Source organism: Anguilla rostrata, chromosome 7 (genome assembly GCF_018555375.3).
Source record: "Anguilla rostrata isolate EN2019 chromosome 7, ASM1855537v3, whole genome shotgun sequence".
In the NCBI taxonomy this organism is placed as follows: domain Eukaryota; kingdom Metazoa; phylum Chordata; class Actinopteri; order Anguilliformes; family Anguillidae; genus Anguilla; species Anguilla rostrata.
Window position 1 is genome coordinate 6,888,225 of NC_057939.1, and position 27,845 is coordinate 6,916,069.

The 27,845-nt window shown below is 45.4% G+C and overlaps 1 protein-coding gene and 1 long non-coding RNA gene across 3 annotated transcripts; both read left to right on the forward strand.

Moving 5' to 3' along the window:
- Positions 1 to 1,585: 1,585 nt before the first annotated feature.
- On the forward strand, positions 1,586 to 26,052 carry elk3 (ETS transcription factor ELK3). 2 transcript variants are annotated; one of them, XM_064342546.1, is made up of 6 exons: positions 1,586 to 1,925; positions 15,028 to 15,236; positions 16,836 to 17,669; positions 17,738 to 17,836; positions 22,398 to 22,520; positions 24,800 to 26,052. In XM_064342546.1, the coding sequence occupies exons 2-6, from the start codon at positions 15,030 to 15,032 to the stop codon at positions 24,896 to 24,898; spliced, it is 1,362 nt and encodes a 453-aa protein (XP_064198616.1). In that variant the 5' UTR covers positions 1,586 to 1,925; positions 15,028 to 15,029; the 3' UTR covers positions 24,899 to 26,052. The 2 variants fall into 2 exon arrangements, with proteins under 2 accessions (XP_064198616.1, XP_064198617.1); XM_064342547.1 differs by lacking the exon at positions 17,738 to 17,836 and having other exon boundaries at positions 1,594 to 1,925; positions 16,836 to 17,636.
- On the forward strand, positions 22,528 to 24,549 carry LOC135258883 (uncharacterized). The gene is made up of 2 exons (XR_010331118.1): positions 22,528 to 23,107; positions 23,165 to 24,549. It is a non-coding gene; the product is annotated as an uncharacterized LOC135258883 (long non-coding RNA).
- Positions 26,053 to 27,845: the final 1,793 nt, after the last annotated feature.

Here is a 27,845-nt window from a genome sequence, read left to right on the forward strand (position 1 = left end):
GTAATGTCACTACATGTGATAAAATATAAATTACACAGTGTAAATTAATTGCATTTTATTTCCACTGCTGAAATTAGTAGTAGCATTTAAACTACCTTGTTTGGCTGTTTCTACACTATTGACAATGTAGTACAGTATTGAATTTACAAAATAGCTGACTTTACCTTCTTGTTACTGAAAACATCCATTCCTTGATAGCGTCATTTTTATTGCTGAATGCTGAATTTTTTTTTGCCACCAGATGAATCTGTATATAATGTGTACATGCTTTGTGCATGCATACTGTGTGCATGTGTATGCGTGTGCGCATGTGTGTGCACGTGTGTGTACATGAGTGCATGTGTGTATGTGTGTGAGTGTTCACACTCATGTACACACATGCACACACACTAACACACACACACATACACTGAGTGTGTGTGAGTGTGTGTATGTGTGAGTGTGTGTGTGTGTGTGTGTGTGTGTGAGTGTGTGTGTGTATGTGTGTGTGTGTGTGTGTGTGTGTGTGTGTGTGTGAGTGTGTGTGTGTCCTCGCTGGGGTACAGCCTGGTCACATGAGCGCAGATGTTTGTGGGCTCCTGTTTCCTGCCAGCGGGAGGATATCCCTCCAGGAAAGCGGAAAGTGGATCCACTCCCAGGAGCCCCCCCCCCCCCCCCCCAAACCCCCCCACTCAGTGAGCATTGTTGTGAGATGTGCATCTCCACCCTTGTGCTGAGATGATGGAGGAAGATGGGGGATCGGAGCAGTCTATGAAAAAAAAAACTCACGATTATCACAATTAATTAATCCATTGTTGTATTTGTATGAGGTGTTGTGTTGCTTGTTGTATTTACCACTATTTTCTTTGAGTTTTCCTGCCCTCCTTCCCCAGGGTCTGGGAATAGGTTAATAAAGCTTCTGGTCTTTATGGTTTTTCCAATTCCCTCTTTTGACTGTTGAAAACATGAATTGTGCACAATACTGTGTAATATTCCTACATTCATTTTTCAATATAAATTGTATTTTGTGTCCGTTTTATTGGAATAAAAATATGTATAACTCGTTCCACTACGCACCACCAACATTTAAAACACAAAACGTAAAGAAAACTAGTGCGTAGTTTCCCAGCTTGTCTTCCGCAATTAGGCCAACTCATTTTGCGCTAAAAGTCAACTTGGTGATGGAGCAAAATGCCTTCAACACGGACTGCAGAACGCGTATACAGTAGCTAAGATACATCTATGAATTATTAGTATAAATTTCCCTTGTTTATCCGTGCTGTCGGGCAGGACATTCCGCTGGTTTACGGTAGTGACGTCTTCTGTGGCTTAATATATTTCAACTATGTTCTATAAAATAACTGGCGAATGCAAATCTGCGAGATACTGTTTTACTTTTGATTCGTTCACGACGTTCCAAGCCTTAACGTGTGGTCCACGTATAGCTCCTACTTTTCCTTCAGCATCTGGTAAACTTATTTGATCTGCCCGGAGAAAAACGAAATATATTCTTTTTAAAAATTCGTCTCCAGTCGCCACGCGCTGAGCTGCGAGTTAGGAGGAAGGAACACGAGCTCCTCCCAGCTGTGCTCAACAGGAAGATAGTGACGTCAGCCTGGGGCCGTTCTCGGTGTAGTTACTTACGATATTACTATGTGTGTTATAATAGCGCAATGTTGGACATCGGCGGGCAGAGGGAGAAGAGGGGAGGAAAAGCCTGTTTACACAGACGGCAAAGCGCCTAGGGAATAATGCACGAGAGGAAGTGAGCCGGCTCTGTCTGCCTGCTCCAACTTCCTGCTCAGAAGAAGAAGAAGAAGAAAAAAATCAGGATCCCATTACAGTTCAACAGAGCAGTTTAGACGACAGTAAGCATGGAAAATCAGAGGATTTTAATAAATTGTTATTAAAAGTAAACGGAAGAAAATCACACACTAGACGTCTGGGTACGTGAAAGCATGCTTTTCCTCTAGCAGTGGTAACTTTTATTTCAAAGAAATGTGTCGCGGATTGAATTGTATCGGGTAAAAAAAAATTGTTTAAAAATGGAGATGTGAACTTAAAACGTCTTGGAATTGTGAGATTGCAGTGATCATACTGTATAGACTGTTCTCATATCGACTTGTACACGTTTGCCAAGAGTAAGCAACGGCTGTGATTGAAATACGTTCGAGAAAGATGTTTATCATAATTTGTTTCAGTTGATATACATATATGCGATAGGGAGACTGTAAGTGTAACTTTCCCCTGTTTCATCTGCTGCCACTGCAACCTGATGCATATGTGCATGTTATGAACGTCAAAATGGAATACTGGGACCCCAGCGTCAACGAAGATGAAGTCTGCGTCGTTGTGTATTATTATAATAACACATAACAACAAAAATATTTTGTTTAAAAGAAATGGTTAGCGCCGTGATCCGGGAGAAAAACGCGTATATCCCTTTAAAAGCACAAGTAGAGTTTCTGGTTTGTCTGGAAACGGCAAGACTAATTGCCATGCGCTTCCGGTTTGAAGCTGGCAGTAGACAACATCTTGAAAATGAGTCACTGGGGCAAACAAAGAAACTCTTGAGTTATCCAGACTTTCGAAGGTTTTGTGTGTGTTTGAAGTATTGCACTTCTTTCCTATTGCTCGTGATATTTCTGCGGCACGTTAGTCAAAACTGATGATAAACGTTTAATCAGGGTGGGCTTTTAACGGCGTTTCAGAGTATTTTTAAATAAAGGATGCTGCCGTGAGGCGAAGGTAGTTTGCTTAAGGCTCGCTGGATTTTCCACTGCTCGCGAACAGGAAAAGAGCAGATTTAGTCATGGCTAAGTAATGTCTGCGCACACCAACTAATCTCATTAGGAGTTTCCGTTCCCCCAACACTGAGCGTTTTTGTGCGCAGCACAGCGATACTTTAAACCTTACAAATTTGCAAAGGAAACAGTTCGACATCTTTATTTACAGACAGCGTTGCAAAAGAGGCGCTTTGTACATAGTTGCAGGACTCGCCTGATATCGTTTTAAGGTTTATTTGAAAAGAAGTCTTGATGCTGAAACATGCAAAATAAGAAACTTCAGATTGTAATACCGTCTGAATACAAAGGAAAACAACCTACACAACAAACAAAACTTTGCTACCTCCAGCATGGCCATTTGATTATTTGCCGTTTTGCTGTCTGTTTGCAGATGGCTGTTGCACATGATTAAGTTCAATAACTACTTTACACTTAACGTCTTTGCACTTTGTAACATTATGTGTGTGTGTGTGTGTGCGTACGTACACACCAAAGTAAATTGGTCATAGGTTTGAGAGCAGCAGTAACTGGACTTTTAACCATGAACCACAATACCCCTTGTTCACTTCGTGCAAAGTCTGTCTTTACTTAACTATGTGCATCTTTTTGACAGATATAATTAGCACTGCTGCTTGGCTGTATTGGGAAAAAAAAATATTTATAGCAGCCTCCGTTAGATTTATAACCTGCCTCTGTGGAATTTGGCCAGTCTCACACTTAATATCTGCTTCCTTGTGTGCATAAGATGAATGTTAAACAGAATAAACAAAGAACAATACGTTTACATCACATGTCTACAGCTTCCACGTAAATACATCCGGGCACCTGTCCAGGTGACCAACGACAGGTCCGAAATGAAAAACTTCCCAGAGCATAAAGTTGCCATGTGTTATTGGCAGTAACAAATAGTTATGAATTTTGTTTTAATCCTTTGAGAAGAGTTCAAAACAAATGAAGCACAGATTATGTTCAGGTAATTTTTATGGGGGATTTACAAAGTTGGAAATGGGGAGCAGGTTAGCGAATGCTCTTGTTGTTTCATTATTGACAGTTAATAACCAGTGCAGAGCAGCCACAGGCTGTGTCATGATAATTTGTGTAATTATATTTGTGTGTTGCACATCCTTCTAATGTCGGGGGCCTCTCACAAAAGCTGTATTGCATTTGTGATTTGTTAGTGCTCCTGCAATAGTCTGTCATAGCTTTGTTGTGTTGGTTCTTGGGCCTGCACCTTGCAGTGCTCTTCAAAGTGTCAGTATCGCACTGCCATTTCTCTCCTGTACGAGCAGACCAATGCATTTTGGTCCAGGTGGTAAAGCAATGCGTCATTTCTGGTCCCTGATTGGTTTAAGTCTACTCAGGAGGCGTGGTTTGGCTGTTGACGCAGTGCTCCTGTTTCCTGGTGGCAATGCCCCCTGTTTACACGGAGGACTGTTTATTCTGTGACTGTTTAGAGAAGTGAATCACTAGATGTGCTGCATGCATATGTTCTCCACAGCACTTATGGCAAATAGACCACTAGTAGCTTCCCTCAGGGCAGGCTTTCTATCATCTCTCTCTCGCGTTCTGCTTCTCTCCCTCTGTATCTGCAGACCTGCAGCTCATCTGACAATGAGTCATTTTTATTCTGAAGGATCACGTTTCTGCAGTAGGAAACAAGGTCTAAATATACGCACAAAGCTGTCTCGGTAAGCAGGAGCAGTCCCAGAATTAGTGTGCACATATGATTTAATGTCGGTACAAACACGAATCATTTTGAGCTTAACACCTGCAGTGCAGTGTTTATTAATTGCTAGACTCTGTGGGTAAATTTTTGGCAAATTACTCCTGATGCATTTTTGTCACTTATTATTAGGAAGATTATTATGTAAGGTCTTGTAAGCAGAGGAGTCACTGTGATACCATGCAGCTTTGGATATAAACGGTGGTTCAACTAGCTTGACGAGCCATGGTTTGGCCATCGAGTTCAGATGTGCCTCAGCTTGTATGTGTTCCCCTAAAACGTCCTAGAAGCTCTTCAGTGACAAACACTTGGATTTCTTTTAGTTGGTAAAAATGTTGAACTGTGAAACATTTTCTGAAGCCCTGTTAAAAGCATCATATTCAGACAAATACACAAGCTTATTTCTTTTTTTGTAATATTTCTTATTTCGTTGCCAAATATAATTGGGGAGTGGTTAAATGTGTACAAAGCGCGATCGGCTTCCTCTTAAAAACGAAAATATTTCCCGTGTGGGTTTGGGGAAAACCTCGGAAAGGGAAGATGCTCTGTTGCAGTCCGAGGGCAAACACAAAAGCCGAGAGGAAATCTTCCACTGGAGAGATTCGGTGCGGTCTCTGCATTTCCGATCTCTCCCCGCGGCAGGAATTCCTACCTTTCAGTCGGGGATCGCCTTTTCCCAGGAAGACGCCCTTCGAAGTAGAATTGGAGGAAGTCCTGATTTAGACAGTTTTATAGTTTCTCAACGCAGATGCAAAACTTAGCGGATGCTTTGGCAGGAAACAGTTTAGTTTGCTTCTTGTGGAACACACACACACACACACACACACACACACACACACACAAATAAATACACACACACACACACACACACACACACACACACACAAATAAATACACACACACACACACACACACACACACACACACACACACAAATAAATACACACACACACACACACACACACACACACACACACAAAAAAGCTGTTCTGCTGTGGCTCTGGCCCTTTGCTCCCCGAAGTGCTGTCAACTGGTGCATGATGGGATGTGTAAGGCACCCTGTGGTGGACTGATTGAGTGGTGAGGTGTTGCGGGAACCAGTAAATAATATGAGCGCGCACTGTGTTTTATGGGGGGGGGGATGGAGAGTGTGTGGGGGAGAAGAACAGACTCTTGAGTGAACTCCTGGTGAATATAATCCTCTCAGTGGACTGTGGACTGTTTGATGGTATGGTTGAACCCTTCTGACCACATCCTTTTTGTCATCAAGAAAACACGCTTGACTGAGGTCCGGTGTGTACTCGTGCACCCAGCATCAGTCCAGACGCAGATCTCTCGTGTGTGTGTTTAGTGCACGTGAACACTGTTGTATATCCTGAACCTCTAGATCAGGCATGTCAAACATACGGCCCGCGGGCCGGACCCGGCCCGTTGGATGATTTAATCCGGCCCGGCATAAATTTCTGAGTATGTCAAAAAAAGAAGCGAGTCTCTAGCTTATTTCTATCAAAAGTTATGATTTTTTAAAATAAATACAAACCAAATGCTCCCTCCGGCCGCGGGAGGGCAGTAAATGTGTAAAAGAGCTCACGTCCAGCATGCGGCATTGACACGAGTTAGTACTAAAAATAAACCGGCAATCTTGCTTCACAATTCACCACTACTAAACAAGTTATCGGTCAACACACCCTTCCCAAAATGGCACTGTCAAAAAAAAGAAAAGTGGACACGGAGTGCTTCTTTGAGCTACGAGGGGAAATTAGACAGTTCATGGAGAAGAAGGGACGCCCAGTAAAGGAACTTAAATGCAAGGAATGGGTGCAGGATCTTGCGTTTATGGTTGATATTACACAACACTTGAATACACTTAACACTACATTGCAGGGCCGTAACAGAGTTGTCACTCAATATTACGACAGCATAAGTGCGTTCAAGATGAAACTGTCACTGTGGGAGACGCAGCTATCCAACGGTGACACCGCGCATTTCTCTTGTCTCACAGCTGTGCGTCCGGAGGCACCAGACCGTCCCGATAATGATTTGGAAAAATATAAAGACAACATAACAGATTTGCTGCGAGAGTTTGAGCAGAGGTTTCAGGTATTCAGTGAACTTGAGAACAAATTTGGCTTTTTTCGCTCGCCATTTACAGTGAAGCCTTCTGATATGCCAGCTGACATTCAACTCGAGCTTATTGACTTGCAGTGCGATTCCGCTATGAAGGATAAATTTGGGTCCGTGGGATTGGATACGTTTTATCAATATCTCGTGCCAGGTTACCCCAAAATAACAGCCATGGCTGCAAAGGTTCTATCCATGTTTGGGACTACTTATCTTTGTGAACAGGTGTTCTCCGTAATGAACAATAATAAAACAAAGCAGCGCTCAAGGTTAACAAATAAACACTTGAATGACATTGTTAAATGTGCTGCTACTCAGGATTTGACACCTAATATCGATACACTTGTGAAGGCAAAAAGATCCCAAGTTTCAGGAGCCAGCAGCAGCAAGTAGACTGCAGGAGTGCAGTAAGAGAGAAAAAAAGTGTGATGACACGAAATTTGTTTGCACTCATGAATACAGATCATTAAAAATAAGATTAATCTGGTTTCATATTAAAGACAATTAATATTGTGCAGTATATTCTCAGCTTCAGTAGGCCCAGCCTAGTAGTTTGATCTGATGTAGTCTAATCTTATTGCCCATGCACGGCTATAACTTTTATTTTGTATTTCTTTTTTATTTATTTCAAAGCAGTATGACAATTAAGGCGAAAATATTTTTTCATAGCTCCCACTTGAGTTTGTTTAGTGTGGTGAGTTGGTTCAGGTGTAAAACTGCATTCACTTAACTGTTAAAATAAACCAGTTGTTAACACATTCACCGCCTAACATGAAATCATTTTTTTTTTCCATTGTTGGTGAATAAATGTGTTGTGCTTAGAAAAGATCCCTTGTCATCCGTGATTATAATATGTAGGGTAGGCTACAAATGTAGGCTGAATGATAAAGCATAGTACTGAAAAACAAAGCTAAATATTTGGAGTTGACATTCTTTTACTGATCCGGCCCACCCGAGAACAGAAAGTCTGGATCCGGCCCCAGAGCCAAACTGAGTTTGACATGCCTGCTCTAGATCTTCCTTTTTTTTGGAACTGTAGTGGATGTATGTGTAACATAGATGTGTGGGTGTTATGCCTACCATGGTGTAGTCAACATGGTCCAAACCCCCCGTCAAAGAGCACTACAGAAATGTCTTATTCGTTTCCTTAGAATAAGACCATTTTTGGAATAGCCCAGCTTGCAGAAGATTTTGTGGCAAAGCACTATGCCACAATTTCCTAGTTAAATATGATGAAGTTAAATATGTGTCTGGGTCAAGTATTTGAACTCTCTAGTGCTCTCCATCCATTACCTTGCAAGCCTGTAGGTAGGGATTTAAGGTTTTTTATATTTGATATTACTTCATTTTATGTTTTTGATTGACCCAGACAGTTTTTGCAATGAGGGGTATTTTAGATATTTTACGTAAGCTATAAGTTTCTGATGACCTGCTGTTTTTTACAATGGCTAGTATTGGGGTATTCAGGGTTTGTGGTCTAAAGAAAATCCACTTCAGGTAACTCGAAAGCAACTTGTACATTGATGTTATGCCTCCAGAAATTGTATTATTCTTCAAAAAAATTGCATTTAATCTTATGTTTGCTCGGTACTTTTCCTATGAAGCATGCAATCTGAGACTGATGTCCTTGAGGAAGGAAGTAGCCTACTGGCGCAATATAAAAACAGATGTTTATGTGAATAATTGTGAATAAACGCTATAATGTTGATCTGTTCATATGTACAGCCTCTGGAAATGTATCATTTCTGTACGTGCTGCTTTGGAGCTAACCTTAAGTGTATTCTTTTGCTTTAAACCACAAACAACGCATGGATGCCCATGTACCTGCCATTGTAAAGACAGATGGTTGTCAGAACCTTCCGTAAGTATCAAAAATATCCTTGATTGTGGCTTAAAAAAATACATTGGCCAAAAAAAAAAACTAATGGACCAAAAAACTAAAGATCAAACTAATAAAAAAAAGTGAACTATCCCTTTAAATTAAAACGCAAGATGAAAGGCAGATTATTTTCATTAATATTTGGCCATCTAGATTTAGATTAGTGAATCTGGAAAGGTTGGACTTCACACGATAAGATACGATACAGCTTTTTTATTGTCAGTTTGCACGGAAATTCATTTTGCATCCTTAGGCAGTTCCGTTCAAGAGATTACATACAGATTAAACACACCGTTACACACATGACACTTATCACAGACGTACATAACACATCAAACAGTCATGACAGACATACACATCACATTAGCTATATCCTCTGGATTCAGATCTCAAATAGCAGCACCCTGGTTTTGGCTTAGCAACAGGATAGACTGGATGTATAACAGAATCCTTCAGCCTGTTGCGTTTAAATCGAGGGACTCCGAGACGCCTGTCGGAGGGGAGAAGTCGTGTTCTCCGTTTAAAACGCGCGAGGAGTCTGAACACCTAGGCGTTGCGTTCGGCAGAATGCCGAGGACGTGAGCGTGCGTGTGTGAACACGACATAGAACGAGCCGATCCGGGTTCTCGGGGACACCCTCCAGCGAATGAGCTGCTCTCTCTCTCTCTCTCTCCCTTTCTCTCGCCCATCGATGTGGGGGTGCTTACATGCCTGCCCGTTCCCATCCCAAGCTCCCGTATCTCTGTGCTGCGTTATATATTTTCCCCCCTGTAATTCGTCATCGCATTCACCTGAGAGGATTTCAGCAGGCATTGGGAAGACCTCTTTTTTTTTTTAATTTTTTTTTTTTAATAACAATTACCACCATGTGTGGAGTCTCAGAAAAAGAATGTGCAGTGTAACATTAAAATAGCCAGCCAAACATTACATTACACCCCTGCGATAGATTGGCGGCCTGTCCAGGGTGTATTCCTGCCTCTCGCCCAATGTACGCTGGAATAGGGTCCAGCACCCCCAGCGACCCTGCTCAGGATAAGCGGGTATAGATAATGGATGGATGGATTATATTACATTACAGACATTTAGCAGACGCTCTTATCCAGAGCAATTTACACAACTTTGGCATAGCATTTATGTTTCATCCATTTATACAGCTGGGTATATACTGAAGCAGTGCAGGTTAAGCACCTCGCTCAAGGGTACAATTGCAGTGCCCTACTCGGGAATCGAACCTATGACCTTCAGGTTACAAGACCAGTTCCTCACCCATTTTACTACACTGCCACCCCAAACCATACTTGCCACAACGTTTTGTCATTTTGAAATGAAACCATGAATGTGAGGTTGAAGTGCAGACTGTCAGCTTTAAGGGTATGCACACTTATCTACAGTGATTCATGTAGGAATTACAGCCGTTTTTTTATACATACTGTAGTGTGTTTGGGGTCATTGTCCTGCTGCAAGGTGAAGCAATGTCCAGCGAGTTTTAGGGTATTTTGTTGGATCTGAGCAGATAAAATGTTCCTGTGCACTTCAGAATTCATCCTGATGCTGCCATCAGTAGTCACATTATCAGTAGAGACAAGTGAACCAGTTCCAGTGGCGGCTTTGCATGCCCAACCCATAACACTACCTCCGCCATTACATTACATTACAGGCATTTAGCAGACGCTCTTATCCAGAGCGACTTACACAACTTTTTACATAGCACTTTACATTGTATCCATTTATACAGCTGGATATATACTGAAGCAATGCAGGTTAAGTACCTTGCTCAAGGGTACAACAGCAGTGTCCTTACCCGGGAATCGAACCTGCAACCTTTCGGTTACAAGCGCAGTTCCTTACCCACTGTGCCACACTCCGCCATATTTGAAAGATGTGCGGAGGGTGCTTTGGATCATGAGCAGTTCTTTTCTCAACACTTTTCTCTCCATCACTTCAGTACAGGTTAATACTCGTCTGTCCATAAGTTTGTTTCAAAACGATTTTTTTTAATATACAATTTTTTTTTTTTTTTTAAGCAAAGTCTCTAACCAAGCAGTTCTGTTCTCGAGGCTTACCTGCGGTTTACATCTTGCAGTGAACCGTTGTGGAGGTTGTGCTTGTGTAGTCTTCTCTCTATTTTACTCTCTGACACACATGTATGCCTACTTCCTGGAGGGAGTTCTTTATCTGCTCGACAGTTGAAAAGGGGGTTTTTGTTCACAATTGAGAGCATTCTGTCATCCACTACAGTCGTATTCTGCGGTCTGCCAGGTAGTTTTTCCTGTCGCTGAGTTCATTGAGTGCATTCTTGCTTCTTAACAGTGCACCAAACAGTTGATTTTGACACACCCAGTGTTTTGGCTGTGTCTCGATTAATTCGGATTTTTTCCAAACCCACGATGGCTTGATTTCCTGGCGTTGACAGTTTTTTGGTCCACATGTTCTACCCCTAGAATCAACTCTCGACTCTGTTGTTACTTTTCTTGTGCATAAACTAATGATGCGACAACACACAGCTGGCCGAGAAACAGCTGAGAAAGTCAATTGTCCAATTACTTTTGGTCCCCAAAATGCGGACTCTGTCGAGAAAAGGCGGATAGTCCTACATAGTCCCACCCAATATGGATTTAAATACCAGAAAATAATTGAAGCTGACAGTCTGCACTTTAACCTTGTAGTCATTGTCTTATTTCCAATCCCACTGTGCTGGAGTACATTGCCAAAACAACTAAAACTGTCCAAAAACTTAGGGACTGCCCTGTAAATTTTCTGTGGGATCGTTTTTGTCAGTCTGAACGGCCTCGAACTCACAAAAGCTTGAACACGGGCTCTCCTTAACGTGCAAGTGGTTTTGATGTCCTTATCTCACTCCGCCTGTCCCCTCTGTTGCCCCGTGTAACGAGCGTCCTGTGAGGAGGGTGGAAACGTTATGGTGTTTGACAGTGCCGGCGTGGCGTAGAGCAGAACGTAAACAGGTACCGCGGTGTCCCCCGTCCGCCATGGAACAGCGCCGTGCCTTGGGGCCGGGGGCACTTAACCTGGAACTGCTTTAATAAACATCGAGCTGTCTAAATACACAGTCCCTCCTCGGTCAATAAATAAATAAATAAATAGGAAGCCTTGGGTGTTTGGGTCCCGGTAGGTAGGTAAATATATAACAATAACGTTGGACAGGTCCTGAAGGGTCGCCGCAATCTTCAAGCGGTTGTGGCTGCACTGCAAACCCCCCCCACCCCACCCCACCCCCCCTCGGCCCCCCCTTTGGCCCGCTGCGTTTCCTGTAAAGCCGGGGGCCTGGTGGACCGCAGCATATTTCTGGCTGGAGTCGTCCTCCCCCCCCCCCCCCCGCCAGGCTGGCCGTGAGCCCAACCTTGACTGCTAACCCATAAAAGCACCTAAACGCCGCCGTCCTCTTCGGGACGGGCACCAGGCCCCCCCCCCCCCCCCTTCAGGAAGGGAACGGTTCCTGCGGAAACGCCGTCCCGCCCCAGGTCCAGCAGTTCCTCACCGGGGCGCAGTCCCGTGCCCCGGGGCCAGGCGGTCCGCCTCAGGGTCCAAACGTCCCAGCGCCGAACGTTCCAGAGCCAGAGGCGGTTTCTGGTGGCTGTAATCTGATACTCTTGAAGAGGAGCTGAACAAAGCCCCCGAGTGTCTCCTAAAACCTGAGAGCGCTCTTCTGTATGAAACGGTCAATCATTTCCAAAATCCAACATGAAACTTTAATAACCAGATACGAACTTCTTAGAAATAAATCAGTTTTTAATCTTTTTTTTTTTTTTTTGCTTGAATGACTAATCTTTCAAAAAAAAAATTATTGCAGTATATATACACGAAGGTCCAAGGCTATATTCTGGGTGAATATTACACTGAGATTAGGATTATCCTCCTTCCTTTAAGAACCACCACAGAGCCAAGGCTACTGTGATATGTGAGCTGACATTTTGTTCTCTCTTGTTAATTTTGTTGTGTTAATAGGGGCTTGCGTGCATTGAACAAACCTCTTTGAGCCCTGAGAAAGAGCAGCAGACACACTGTACAGGAAGTCAAACAGAGCTGCAGAAGCAGAAGGCAGTGGTTGCGTGGCTGTTATTTTAAGTTCTGAGCCGAGATCAGGTACTGCACCCACCTAATCTAAAAGGAGAGCAACTCGCCCGTATGAATGCTAATAACAGAATGCTCAGGGTTGACTCTAGCACGGTTTCGATTCTTAAAAAAAAACAAAACAAACCAAAAAAAAAACACTGGGCGTGACTTCATTTTTCGAAGATCACCAGCCTCAGGAGCTGCACTAATTCACAAAGGGGTGATTTCGCCGCGCACTTATCTTTCTCCGCTGGATGTTTTCCCGAACGTGAGCGAGGGAGCGCACTTGAATGTTTTGGTATGTTACGGTGGGTTGAGTCAGGAGGGCTCTGGAGGCTGTGCCGGTTTCCCTCCGACCACAGGAGAGACTCCGGAATGGCGGTGATTATTCGTTGTTCATTTGGGTCCCGCAGTCTGGCCTTCCTCTGCCTGGTCCAACGCACTCTCTCAGACCACAGGAAGTGCCCTGTAGAACAGAGCTCTCTGTTTGCCGCTCGGTTTCTCCAGCTCTTACCGTGCTTTTAATGTGCGATCGTGGACATTCGCTTTCATTTTTAGATTTTTCAACACGCTCAAGTGACACGTGTAAAGAAAAAACCAAATAAAACGTAACACTATTTTATCGCACAACATTTTTTGGAAAATGAGGGTGGGATGGACGGTGTGGTGGTGCTTGTACATATGCACTACACACATCAACGGGAGTAATCTGTCTGTAATCTGTAAAATGCTCCTGCTGTTCCAGTACATTTAAATGCCATATAGAACAGACTCTTTTGAAAGAAACATTCTCACTCACAGCCATCATTTTGTTGCCATTGGTGACCCAGCAGATACAATGAAAACATCTCATGCTATGACAAATATATATTAAAAATGTTTTCAATTGTACGATCAGTAATGGCTGAACAAACACCTTTGAAATAGAATTTACACCATCAGAGTAGGTATCAAGCCTCATTTTATTTTGGGTTGCGGGGGGGGGGGGGGGGGTGGAGCCTTTTGATAGCTGGTGGTTCAGTCCTCTTCCAGGTTAAACCGAAGCCAATAAAGGCACACTCAGTGGCCGTGTGGCTAATACTCCACATTAAGAGAGATTCTGTGAGTTTCATGGATGTGCTTCGTGCCTCAGAAACCACAATAAGCTCTAGCCGCTCACCCCACGTGTCTTTAGGGAGCTGTTTGCAGACCCTGATAAGCCCTGATATGGGGCTAAATCACACACCGCCTGCCCCTGCCGAGTGGCCAGGCTGCCTTGAAAACAGCCGAGCCCTCCTTTAACGGGTCAGCCGCACGATCGGGCTCAAGGATGGACCGTTTTGTTTTCTCTGTTCTGTTAGTGTGTGACAGAGCGCAAAAGGACTGGTTTCTACATAATGGGTGCAGAACCGATACAGTCCGTCTTCCACAGGTAGATGTGGAAAGTGGATGTCTTCCGCAGGTAGATGTGGAAAGCGGATGTCTTCCGCAGGTAGATGTGGAAAGTGGATGTCTTCCACAGGTAGATGTGGAAAGTGGATGTCTTACAATTGCAGAGATGCGTCTGCTGTGCAGCGGTTGGCTTTTCATTTTCCAAAATAAACAAAACGAAAGCCAACTAGGAAGAGGTTTCCGGGTGTGTGTCTGGCGATCCCTGGTCCTGCCTCACACTGCTGTCGCCCTCGGTCTCCGACACACGTGCGGGGCGGTAATCTTTCACTGGGACATTAATGTCCACAAACCCCCCCCTCCCCCCTTTGTTTATTCAGTCTGACTGTGATTAAATACACTAATGGGGTCTACTCGTAACAGCGTGAAGCTGGTATACAGTACTGAAGCTGGCCCTTCCTGCTTTTATTGAACTAGCGACAACATTATTTTCGCTTCTGTTGATTTGCATTTGTGTTTAGGGTGGCCTTGTGGGATACGACATATTCCTGGAAATTGCGCCAGGCCAACGTAGTCGCATTCGGCCCAACTGATAATGATAATGATGATGGCGATGATGTCATCGCGGTACGTGAAGGCTATCTGTGTTTTGACTCCTGCCGCATCGTTCTGGCCATTTGCCTGTTATGCTGCAGAGTATGGTCACACACTGGCCTCACTGCCTGTCATCTCATGTCACTGATAATGCGGATTAACTGTGGCTCTCTCCTGTTATTCTCAGTGTGGGGGTCTCTCTAAAGCACTAATGTACTGAGGCTGATTACCATCTGACATTTGCGGTCTTGTTAGCTTGGCATTGATATCCATCACGAGCGTGGTTATAAGGACATAAAAAAAGTTTTATGAGGACCACAGACCCTTTAAGCTTGTCTAGGGTCACCAGTTTAACTACTGTCTAGGGAGAATCACAGTGCGCTGGCTGTGTCATGCCAGTTCTTGAACATCTCCAGAGAGTCTGCTTGTACTTCATAACCTGCCAAACCTTTCCATGTATTGACGACTGACATATTGTTGATGTCTTTTTGTGTTGACTCGTGCAGGTATGGAGAGTGCCATCACACTGTGGCAGTTCCTGCTGCAGCTACTGTTGGACCAGAACCACAAGCACTTGATCTGCTGGACCTCCAATGATGGGGAGTTCAAGCTGCTCAAGTCGGAGGAGGTGGCCAAGCTGTGGGGCCTACGCAAGAACAAGACCAACATGAACTACGACAAACTCAGCAGGGCCCTGCGCTACTACTACGACAAGGTGAGTGCGTACTTCACACTGTGACATCATCACATTACATCACACTGACTACAACCATAGGATTACTTACATTCGCCACAATGCACTGACCCACGTTGAATTAAGTTTACATGTTCTGTAGTTATGGGTCTGAACCAGGGTTGGCAGCCTTGGGTTTTTTCATTGGACTGAATTTTCCCTTGTGTGCTTCATCTGCTTTACTTATAGCTTTCTGGTACAGATTGGCTCTCTAAAAAAGGTTTTACTGTATATTGAATGGGTAACATCAGAATGACCTATAATTTATGGTGAACATGTGGGGTTTAAGGCTTTTTTCATGGGTCCTAGTTTACCCTTTGGCATAACAAAAATGTATATTCATATAACATTTCACCACTATTACGGTTGTAATATCCACTTTAATCTATTTGAATATTAACTGTCTTCACTCTCCCAATATAAACTAAGCCTTTTAATTAGAAAAAAATGTGATTAGTGCGCTATATAAATGCAGTCCATTTACCATTTACCAATGCAGTCGAATATACTGCCCATTTTTCCACATTTCCTAGTCACATGGAAGGGGCAAGCCCCGTTTAGGCAATCTTGCCGATTGACGTTGGCGTCCTCCCACTCATCCTCATACTCGGCTAGTGTGAGCGGAAGTAAGCTCGCTTTTGCGTTATGAACTCTGCTGTTCCTCTTTTCAGTAGACAAACAGGCCCAGCTGCAGTTTAACCCCCTACTACCCCACCCCCATCCCCCCCCCAACCCCCCCAGCCCCCAACTTCTGCTTTTATTCTCTCAGGAAACTCAAAGATATAGTGGTGGTACACGTTTTCATAAATACGCGTCTAGCTGTTATCTAAGAATAGTGGTGCCATTTCTGATGTGTATGTAGGCGGTGAACAGACAAGGTAAATGCCGACGTGAAGTCATTTTATAGGGTGCTGGGTGAATTTTTGGAAGTGGAAAAATGCTGCCATTGGTCCAGAATATCACTTAAATGCTCAAATGGGTTCAGATTTGGTTACTGAGAAGGCCCTGGCATATGGATAAGGTCAACGTGTCGCTCCTCAAACCAGTTTGTGAATGTGCTCTGTGGATGGGGGCATTGTCTGTCTGAAAGACATCCCACTGCAGGGAAGAAACGGTTAAACACGGGGTGAGAGTGCTTGCTTAGCACCATTAAGTACCAGCTGACACTGACCATATATTCTTAGGGTGTGAGTCTACTCAGGGCATGCCAAGAAAATGTGTGTCATGCCATTACCATGCCAACAGAACCCTTCGCTGTGGCACCATTAGTCTACATTCATCTTCTGTTGACTACCTGTAGCTTTCTGTGCCATGCTTTCTGTGGGAACGTGGTTGTAGTTTGGGCTGTAATGTAAAACAGGGCTCTGTTGGCATAGGTATTGATCGCCATATCAGTCAAATATTGGTTATTGATATCAGCCTCAGAATTTCCATATCGTGCATCAATATTTCTTTACTGACAGTGCTGTCTGTCAAATATTATTATTATTATTATTTTTTGCATTCATTTTTACTGTTTGAGAGAGAATATGATGAAGGTAATCCAGTATGTGTTTGCCCTCCCTGTTTTCTGCTTTTCAGAACATCATCAAGAAGGTGATTGGCCAGAAGTTTGTGTACAAGTTCGTGTCATTCCCGGACATACTAAAGATGGACCCCCAGGCCGTGGAGATGGGGCGGGACGGGGGCGGGGCCATGCTCCAGGAGGCGGAGTCGCTGGGTCCCGACGGCGAGGAGGAGGACCCCTCCAAACTGCCGCTGTCGGCCCTCCGCTCCCCCGCCTGCCGCAACGACTACATCCACTCGGGCCTGTACTCCTCCTTCACCGTCAGCTCGCTGCGGAACCAGCAGCACCTGCTGCGCGCCATCAAGGTGGAGAAGCAGCGGACGGAGCGCGAGGACGAGGCGCGGACCGTCATCCGCTTCGTGGCCAACCGGTCGGAGAAGAAGGGCGGGGCGCTGCCGGTGGTGTCCCTCCCGTCCTCCCCCCCGGCCTCGTCCTCGTCCTCGGCCGAGGTCTTCTTCGCCTCCTCCAGGCCGTCCCCGTCCCGCCGGCCCTCCGCCTCCTGCACCCCCTCCCCCTCCCCCTCCGGCAGCCCGGCGTTCGCCGTGGGCCGCGGGCGGAGCCCCGGGGCGGAGGAGGACGACCCGGAGCCGTGCGCTCAGCCGCTGAACCTGTCGGCGGGCCACAGGGAGCGCCTCTCGAACCCGCCCGAGAAGAGGGGCGCCGGCGGCGGGCCCCCCGCCAAAACCAGGAAGCCGAAGGGCCTGGAGATCTCCGCCCCGTCCCTGCTGCTGTCCGCCAGCGACATCGGCTCCATCGCGCTCAACAGCCCCGCGCTGCCCTCAGGGTCCCTGACCCCCGCCTTCTTCACTGCACAGGTGAGTCTCAGCCCCGCCTTCCTCACTGCACAGGTGAGTCTCAGCCCCGCCCTCCTTCACTGCACAGGTGAGTCTCAGCCCCGCCCTCCTTCACTGCACAGGTGAGTCTCAGCCCCGCCTTCTTCACTGCACAGGTGAGTCTCAGCCCCGCCTTCTTCACTGCACAGGTGAGTCTCAGCCCCGCCTTCTTCACTGCACAGGTGAGTCTCAGCCCCGCCCTCCTTCACTGCACAGGTGAGTCTCATTTCAGAAGGAATTTCAGTTGGCGAATCATAATAAATAGGTGTATGAAAAGATGTCTGTGTTTGGCTGAACTGGGCTTAGACCACTCAGCTAAACAGTGCTGGGAAAAAAAAGAACTGATGCAGGATTGCAAAAATATTAAAGGCCACATTCGATAACCTCAGTGGCTCAATCGCATGCAGAAGTGACCAATTAAAAAGGTAACCGTCCCTTTTTCCCCGTGACTTCCTCCTGCTTTGCATAATCTTCACGGTTGAGGCGTGGTGGGAAAGCAAACACAAACATGTTCCAGGAACTGCTTTGGTCCTCGCCGTGGGTAGTTCCTGTCCTCTTTCAGTTCCTACAACCCGGTGGAAAAGGGCCTATTCTCGTTGCACAGGTGAGCGCCATACGTGTCACTCACCTGTCAGTCTCAATGCTCAGGTGAGCTCCACACCTGTCAGTCACCTGGTGAGTATACAGGTGAGTTCAATATCTGTCTCTTACCTGTCGATTTCACAGGGAAGTCTGATACAGCTCTCACACGTGGGTGTTTACTGTGTAACCTGTTTGTTATGTCAATTCTGTGCTCTCAACTGTCATGTAATACGTATGGGAAAATGTTTTTGACCATTGTAAACATTTTGACTAACGACACTATTGTGTACTTGGCAAAAATGAAAACCAGCTTTAGTCTTAGGCTCCCAATTTAATGCCAGCCAATCTGGATAATTCCCTACAATCACATCGGGGGCTTGAACATTGGTCACACAGCTCTCCAAAATAGGAAAACATTCCTCTGAACTTCAGGACTATATACTTGAAAGGTCTACCCTAAATCTGAAGGCTTGTGGATTTATGCAAGGTTCCACAAACGCATCTGTGCCAAAAAAATATGGAGAAGAAAGGTGATTCCCTGTACCGCTCACTTTAGAAAAGGATGTACAGTCGAGTCTTCGCAAGGTTCACAAAGTTTCCTTTGTGGAACCCGAACTAACACCGGATCAGATAAGTGCCTGCCTTCACGATGGCTGGCTGCATACTTAACTCCCCCAAGGTTCCGAACGATGCAGATTGGTCGGAAATGGGGATGATGTCGCTGTGGCTTGCAGCAGGTAGTAAATGTGTTTAACATTAGCGTGATTGCAGGAAGGAACTAAGAATAGCTGCAGATTGAAGCGCCGTTCTGATTGGACGGTTGGGCGGGGGGAGGGAGGGAGGGGTCTTGGTGTGCCACATCCTTGGCTTTGCACACTTCATGACATTTCTACCCATTTCTTCTTTGTTTTGCGGCTTTGTGGGTCTGAGAGGAATTCTTCATAATTTTTAGTTAATTATTCTTGGTGTCCTGCCTCCCTGTGTGAAACTCGCTTCCAAGTACTGGAATGTCTCCAGACCAATGATTTCATGCTCCCACAAGCATAGTTTTATTACAGGGGAATGGGAAGTCACATAGCACAGTAAAGGACTGCTAACGTTTTTAAAATATTTAATTGGGAAGTCATATTTTCCATTCTTAGGTGTAGCATATTAGCACATTTATTTTATTCCAAGGTGTGTCCTAATTTAACACATTCACCATCACACACACACACAAAATAATTTAGAATTCATGTTAGACTAAATGTAAAACTGTATTTGTTAAATCTGCCACCTTGCAGTATTTTGAAGCATTAAAGAATTACCATTGGAATCACGATACTTTTAACAATTTGATCACTAAATGGTGAATAGTTCCTTAGAAACAGTTGGTTTAGGTGCTCGCTCCCAAGTACAGCCCGAGGCCTACTGGCCCAGAAATGTCTAGTTCCTTGTCCTCCGCCACCTATGACTGGGAATCCACACAGGGGAGTCCCAGGATTGACCAGAGCCCCTCAGGGCCTCCTTCCATCTCTCACTCATCCACCAAAGACAAACAAGCAATAGCAAGGAAAGCCCAGGTCACACGTCACATGAATTCCCCCCCTCATTATATTTTTAAACAACCAGAAAGTGACTTGTCCCTTTAACAAGTGCAGTAGTATTTCTGCTGGAAAAATGATGCAGATCAGATGTGGCAATATATTACTCCGTAAAAGGCGCACTTTAATGTGATTTAGTGCAGATTATAAGATCAGTGGAACCTTCTGGAGCGGGGTCTGTGCATGAATCATGTGGACAGAGCGCACCGTCTTGGGTTCAAAAGCAAAACGTGAGGCGCCCAAATCTTTCTTAAGACTGGGGTGTGAGGGGAGGAATCCATAAGCAATGCCATATGCTCTGAAATCCTGCAAAAATCTGAATGGGAGCCTAGGTCCCACAGTAACAAAAGCTTGCTTCATTTGTGTGACAGGAGAAGTGGGTGGGGGGGGAGAGAGAGAGAGAGAGAGAGAGAGAGAGAGAGACAGAAGGGGGAAGTGAAAGAGAGAAAAAGCAAGAGAGAGAAAGAGAGTAATTGATGCCGTATGTTCCTGTCTAACCCGGTACAGTGGGGGTCCGGTTCAGGGGTCCGGGGTTCCAGGGGTTCCCAGTCTCTGGATGGTCACTCCAGATCACCGGGGGCCGGGACCCTCCTAGAATGCTTCCCGGGTTCGAAGCTTGTGTCGTACCCTTATAGCTTGGAAGAGAGAGAGAGAGAGAGAGAGAGTGTGTGTGTGCACGCAATCCAGCACCATAACCACCGCCACTGTCGTCACACCGATACACAGATTCTGAGACACACCCATGACGGAAAACCACAGGACTGAATGTACTGAATTAGGGGAGAAACCTCGCGCTCAAAAAATTGACGCAGGACAGAAACGCTTCTGGACACAAGCAGAGAAAAAGGCAAACCTTTCCCCCCGTGGCTCAGTTCGGCTCTGGCCGGCTGCAGTTTAGTAACGGACGACGAACGGTCACGCAGCTGTGTCATAACAGCGTAGATATCGTGACTTGAACATGTGTCTGCAGAGCTCCACTAACCAGCAGTTAACCTTACTGTCCTCAGGCAGACCCTCGCTTCTGAGTCAAACGTGCAGTCGCTAACAAATTCCAATCTGCGGTTGTATTTCACTCTAAAAGACTTTCATGTGAAAATGAGACCGCTGTTGACAACAGCACTGCTGCCAAAATGTGTCATATAATATGCACACTCAGTCTGGTTACTGTAGATCAGCAATGGTCATGCACTAAGTGTAAGCATAATCTATGTGTGCAATGCAAGTTCCCTGTTGTGCATTGAATGATTTATGGTACGGATAATTAGATGTCAAGCAATAACAAAGACAGTTGCCGTTGCAATAGGCTAATGATGTATTGTCAAATTAAGGTTAAAGGTTAAAGTTTAGAAATGGGTTACAAGGAATACAATAAGTCTACAACAGAGCCCATAATTGTTGATGCGTTTTGCCTCTGTACCCGTTGTAGAGGCCCCCTGTGTAACTCTTGTCGATTACCACATTGCGATTTATGTCATTAGGGCTAAACCCACCATTGTGTGTCTGGCGTTAATTTGGCTAACCTTTTTTTAAACATGTTGTCTGTATCCTACTGGTTTAGGCTACTTGGACACGGCGTCACCACTGTTTACATTTAGCGGTGTAGGGAGTCCACCTGGTAGTACCTATGCAAATTTGGTAAATATTTGCCAGTTGCTTGTGGTCATTCACGTTTTGTATTTTATTGACAGTGGAATCAATTGGTTCCTTTTCTGTAGCGTTCACGTGTTCATTATGACAAAGGACAAACTGTGTTTTTTTTCCCCCACTGCTATTTTTCAGTGGAAACCATTGAGTCATGTACTGTGTCTTTATTTCATGGTACACACGTTGCATGTGGGTGTACTCATGGGACAGCACTGGTAGACAAGACAATCCTGTCACTAAAAATAAACTAGCCTACTGCTGAAGTAAATGTTTACAAACCAGAAAGATGAAGAGAAACTAGAAAAAACAGGCCAGAAGGACTAACTATAGTTGGCCTTTGTATATGTAAACTGTATTTCAGGTTTATGCCATCATTTTTCTGTACGTTCGCCTTACAATTTAAAGCTACACACACATAATACACAAACATTATTGTGCCCTGAAATGGGGGGATGACTATGTATAAAAAATTCTGTAATGTATACATGGTGAAACCAAAATATATAAAAATACATTTCAATAAAAGCTGAGATTGTGTACTTTATTCACATGTGAATTGTTTGATTACAAATCTAAAATTACATACAGAAATGACAACATTGAAAGTATTAATAAAACAGAAAGTATAAGTAGTATCGGATAACCTTTCTTCAGTTCCCTCCACGTCATCGTCTCCTCAGTACATTGCAATTTCGTTATGATGACATCTACTATGCTATATTTATTTACGTTTTTTTATTTATCTATTTTATGATGTGTATTGGTCGTGTTGACTACTGTCTGCAAACCAAATTGCCCCTCGGGGACAATAAGGACCGTTCAGTCCAATCCAACATGGTATTGACTGTGGCGCGAGACTTTTCCTGCACCTTCAGTGTAAGAGGTTTTGTGAAGCTGACCCGTCCTGCATTCCCCCCCCCCTCCCCCTCTGCAGACTCCCTCCGGGCTGTTGCTGACCCCCAGTCCCCTGCTCTCCGGCATTCACTTTTGGAGCAGCTTGAGTCCCGTCGCCCCCCTGAGTCCCGCCCGGCTGCAGGGACACAGTTCCCTATTCCAGGTACGGAGCTTGGAGTGGGAGGTATTCGGGAATGTGGAGTGACTCGGGAATGTGGAGTGACTCTTGTCCCGTCTCAAACTTGTGTGCAGGCTTCGAAAATGTGACTGTATTTGCTATATTGCAGTGACGAGCGGGAGAGATCTTGCGAGCACACATCCACATAGCAGGTCTTACACTTTGCGTTAGATTGCCACCTTTTAGGGACAAGAACAAGGATTGCAGGTTACTTCCATGTTCCACTGGGCATGTATATAATCAGTGATATAAATTCAACATGCGTTCTTCAGCAGATAGTGACAGATCTGTAACCTCCAGTACAGGTTTTGAGAGGCTGGCTCCTGTAGTCTGTGTGTCAGTAAATGGTAGAGTACAGGTTTTGAGAGTGTGGCAGGCTGTGTGTGTCAGTAAATGGTAGTACAGGTTTTGAGAGGCTGCTCTAGTATAGTCAGTGTGTGTCAGTAAATGGTAGCACAGGTTTTGAGACGCTGTCTCCAGTACAGTCGGTGTGTGTCAGTAAATGGTAGTACAGGTTTTGAGACGCTGTCTCCAGTACAGTCGGTGTGTGTCAGTAAATGGTAAGAGTACAGGTTTTGAGAGGCTGCTCCAGTATAGTCAGTGTGTGTCAGTAAATGGTAAGAGTACAGGTTTTGAGAGTCTGGCTGCAGTACAGTCAGTGTGTATCAGTGTACATAACAGACTCCAGGAAGGGCCCTGTTGTTTCTGTGGGTGCTCCGCGTTCTCAGTACCTCAGCCCAGCCAGTGGTGTCAGGTTACCACGCTCATGTGAGATGAGAGGGAAATCCTGTGGATACTTCCTGTTCAAGCCCAGGGGAGGTGGTCTGAAAAGCATGGGCGGGGTCCAGTAAAGGGGGGGGTGGGGGGCGGAGGGGGGGGGTGGTATCCTGTTTCTTATTTACACTCCCTCACCCTGTACTCTCTAACTAGTCTACTGGAGAGAGGTTGTTTTGGCACTAAAACAGAGAATTCTCTTTTTAATCTACCTCTCGTACTGATGCCAGTATTGAGAAAAGAAAAAAAAAAAAAGAGTGAGAGGAACGTTTCAGGAAACTGTTACCATAGCAACCGAGCCCGAACAGCAAGAGCTGTGACGGCTCTCCCTCTGGTAGTTACGTCCATTGCAGACTCAGTGCAAGGCTTATTACTACATCTGCTCTTTCATAAGGCTCAGTGAAAGTAGAGTGATTAATTCAGCAGTTAAGTGGTAAAGAAGTGGTCACGTTTTTTTGCGTAGCGTAGTACAGCCCATGCTACACCGCAGTTAAAAACAGGTAAACTGTAGACTGTGAGCTTCCTCTTTTGCAAGAGTAGAGTTAGTCACTGGGTTCCGTTTGGTCACATGACTTCCTGTTGCAACAGACGGTCCGGCAGGTCAGACAAAGCCAAGATCAAATTGCACATGAATCAGACCCTTGAAAAAAAGTCATCGCTGAACAACAGACGACATAATTCAAGACTCGCTGACTAAACAGGTCGGAAACATGCTAGGCGCTTCAGCAATAAAGCCAGACTCTGCGAGACAGGGGGCTACTGGCACAATAAGAGGAAATCTTGGGAGGCAACATGGCCGCCTTTTCAGATTTTGCTGCAATCTTCCTCAGTCCACACTAGACTTACTCAGCATCGAATAGGCTGCATCCTTTGCTCCGAATTTCCATAGTGCCGCCTCTCTGTTTTTGTCTTGTTTAAAGTACAGACGTCCTGTCCCTTCCTGTCACAATTTGTACAGCAAACAGGACCAGTGTCCAACCTCCAAAGTTAAGGGTGGAAGACATCCTTCATTACTTGTGAAATAACAGCTGTTCCATTAGAGAATGTGAAATGTTAGAAGCTGCAGATTCAAATATTTACTATGAATTGTTACAGAAGGTCACATTGACTTTTATACTGCTTATATAATGTGTTGAACCTTCATTACCTTTTGTTAATTGGCTTTATTTTTAAAATTCATATTAGACCAACCTGAACTTTTGGGGGGATGCTGTTGGTGAGCGGATCCGTGAGAGTGGCCGCTTCGCAAATAAACTACAGATGTTTCCTTTCTGGTTTGGGGAGGGAAAAATACAACTTCCTGAGTGGGGGAAAACTGTAGGACTCTACCGATCACCCCCCCCCCCCGCCTGGCCTGCAGTCCCAGGTCGAGCCACGCTGGTCCGGTTTCTCGAAGAAGAAAGCCAGCGTTCGGGCGGCGAAGGTTTCGTGTCGCCGCTGCCTGTGGATCTCACCTTGGCGTCCCCGCCGTCTTGTCTTTCTGTCCGCAGTTTCCCACCTTACTGAACGGACACATCCCCGTCCCCATCCCGAACCTGGACGGGTCCTCCTCGCCCCTCCTGCTGTCCTCCAGCGCGCAGAAGTCCTGATTCTGGTCTCTGAGACCCAGCAGGGAGGCCCGACCCTCCATCTTTCGAGAAGACGACGTCGGCCCCAAATGTTTTCAACACCCCTCCTCCACACCACCACCACCACCATCAATGTTATCAACAGGGACAGTGTCAGCCTTTTTTTTTTTCCCCCACTGCATATCACAAATCCACCCTCAACGTCCAGCGTTGCAAAGCTGGAGCGAGACATACAGGTTGTACATAGAGTAATTGAGGTCTTTTTTTTGTTTCCTGTAGACTTTTCAGCAATGTTACTCATCTCAATGTCCCCGCCCCCCACAAACACACATTCGAGTCGAGTGTTAAACACTCCCCGTGTTCTTCGTAGGGTTCTCTGGCCTCGAGGTCCATCTAAGTGTGGCTTAATGTGACACCACACACAGGCCTCTTGTCCCGACACTGCAGTAGACGATAGTATTCATCCCGTCTCCTGCCCTTTGGGCACAGATGCAGCCATCTTTGTCGTCACCATGTTGTAGCAAAGGCTGTGTGCCCTGCGGTCACATGCCACGGACCTTTGAACCTACTACAATTTGAACATGAAAAAACTACGGAATCCCATCCAAATGTTACATGGTTTCAGGACTTAAGTGTCAAACGTTAAGTATTTTAGGCATCGTTTTCTCACCAGGATACCAACATTCTTCTCTTTTCAGTTTTGACCTCTTTTTAAGGTTTCACCAAATGTGACACATTGTGGCCAGAGAACCCACAGTGAACTAGGGGTCAGTTATTTCTTCTCATTTCATATTTTGAATTCATTTTTTATTTTTTTAAATAACTCCATCAGAGGCTGTGAATCTGGTTGTTCTTAGTGTTGTGTATTGTATTGTATTATATTGTATTGTATGCACTGTGCTTTACCCTTAGTACCGGCTGTGCCTTCTCAAATGTAAGAATTATGTATTATTTTCCAGCTTTAAGAAGAAAAAAAAAAACAAACCCATCTTTTAAGGACGAAATTCCAATATAATATTGAAAAAAAAGCTTATAATAGCTTTTTAATTATTTTTTCATAAAGGAATTGAACAAATGTATTCTCATATTAATTTTATATTTGTACTTTTTAAGAGTCTAGAAAATATGCCTAATGTGGTTTTAAATAAACTTGAAGCATTGAATGCTGCATAATACTCTGCCCGTCTTGTGTTCATTATGGCACATTACAGCTCAATGTAAACTTCACATCCATGCTATATACACAATTTTGACTTTACCTGCAGTACAAAACAACTAGTTTTCCGAACACACAGGAGTGTTTTCACATTTGTTTAAAAAAAGTGGCATTCTGGGTAAGCAGAAAAGACACACACCTCCACCCCCATACCCAAATTTGGAGATTTGGTTAGCAACTGTGAGCAAATTAACTAGATGATGTCAATTTCCAAAAGATCTCTCATAATAGCTCAACCCAGATCATTGATGTAATTCACAAACGTTTTCACCTCATGGAGTTTGACATAAACGCTGATACACAATCGAAGCATATTCCCAGGCCAGGCTGGGATCCCACTTGTTTGTTATTTTAGCACAGGGAACTAAATCTGCATTTCTTCAACGATGTCCCATTAAATGGGTTGAAATTACAGTACGTATAATGACGCAGCCCTCGATACACTCCAGCTGCGCAAGAGGTCCATGTTAGGAATGTGTTAACCACGGGCTGTATTAAACGGCATGGACAACACCATCTTCTCTAAGCTAATAACCGGTATTAAGGTGCTGGGCCGGGTCTAAAAGACCTTCCCAGTGTAACGCACTCTACCTGTTAGCGCACAGCGAATGTTCTCGCAGAGCGGGAAACGTCGGGGAGTTTGGGCTTGCTGCTAATGAACCACATAATTCAGAGTAATGGGGCTTCGCACAGCGCAGATTAGATACTTTTCTGGCTCCGTTCACCGCCTCCTACTCACCCTCCCACCCGCTCACCCCCGAGCTCGCTGCAGCGATGGGAAAGTAAACCACCATCAGACCCGTGCGTGGAGGCGGCCTCCACAGCACTGACTCACAGGCTCGCCCCCAAAACCAATCAATTCACACCGTTCTCCGTAGCGAAGCATTACGATTGGCCGCGACCCGGTCGGGCACTGATATCGCCAAACCCCAATTTCAGGGAAGTTCACGAAGCCTCACACCCCGCGCTGCTTCCCGCCATTTTCGCGACCGCTCCCTCGGGGTCACCTTGAACCTGCGGCGCACACATCAGCGCAGACGGAACGCCCTCCCGTCTGTTCGCTCCGGCGCTCTCTCTGCGTCCCGGGTTCCGCCGAACACCGCTGCCAGACGACCCCGCCCCTCCCCCCCCCCTCAACAGCGCGCTCTGCGCCGGCCCAGAATTCCTGTTTTCAAAGAGGATTCCGCGAGGAGAAACTGCGGGCTGGCCCTGCGTCTCGATAGATGTTTCTAAAAAAACCCTCAAGGGGGCGGGAGGGGGGGGGGAATTTACGGGCACAAGCGTCTGTGGTCTACAGACGTCCCAAACTCGCACGTCCGGGGAGGGGGGGGGAAGAGTCGTGCCAGCCCTCCTTTTAAAAAAAGCTCCAAAGTTTGTTGATTTCATCCTTTTCCCCACTGACAGCTCAGAGAACATATTAGTCATGCAGTAACTGCCTGAAAAATACTATAAACAGGACCTGTGCTGGGCCAGCGAACGCGCTGAGCGGTGTTTCTGACGACACCCCCCCTCACCCGCACCTCGGAAAGCAGCCGTCGCTCTGCTTGAATATCTTGTGGCTGCCCACCTCTCCAAAGTCCTGACGGGCAGACCCAACCACCCAAACATTCACTCATTTCCCAGAATCACTCAAACGTGGCGACAAGATGAAGGCGTGCTCCCAAGTTTGTGAAACCGTAATCCCCAAGTGACCGGAAGGGTAACGATTTGTTTTCTTTCCTCCTTTTGGGCTTATATGGTCAATAGGCAATC

Coding starts and splice junctions, on each gene's coding strand:
- elk3 (XM_064342546.1), top strand. CDS start 15,030: ATGGAGAGTGCCATCACACTGTGGCAGTTCCTGCTGCAGCTACTGTTG. Junction 15,237..16,835: donor TGCGCTACTACTACGACAAG/GTGAGTGCGTAC, acceptor TCTGCTTTTCAG/AACATCATCAAGAAGGTGAT. Junction 17,837..22,397: donor CCGCCTTCTTCACTGCACAG/GTGAGTCTCAGC, acceptor CCCCCTCTGCAG/ACTCCCTCCGGGCTGTTGCT.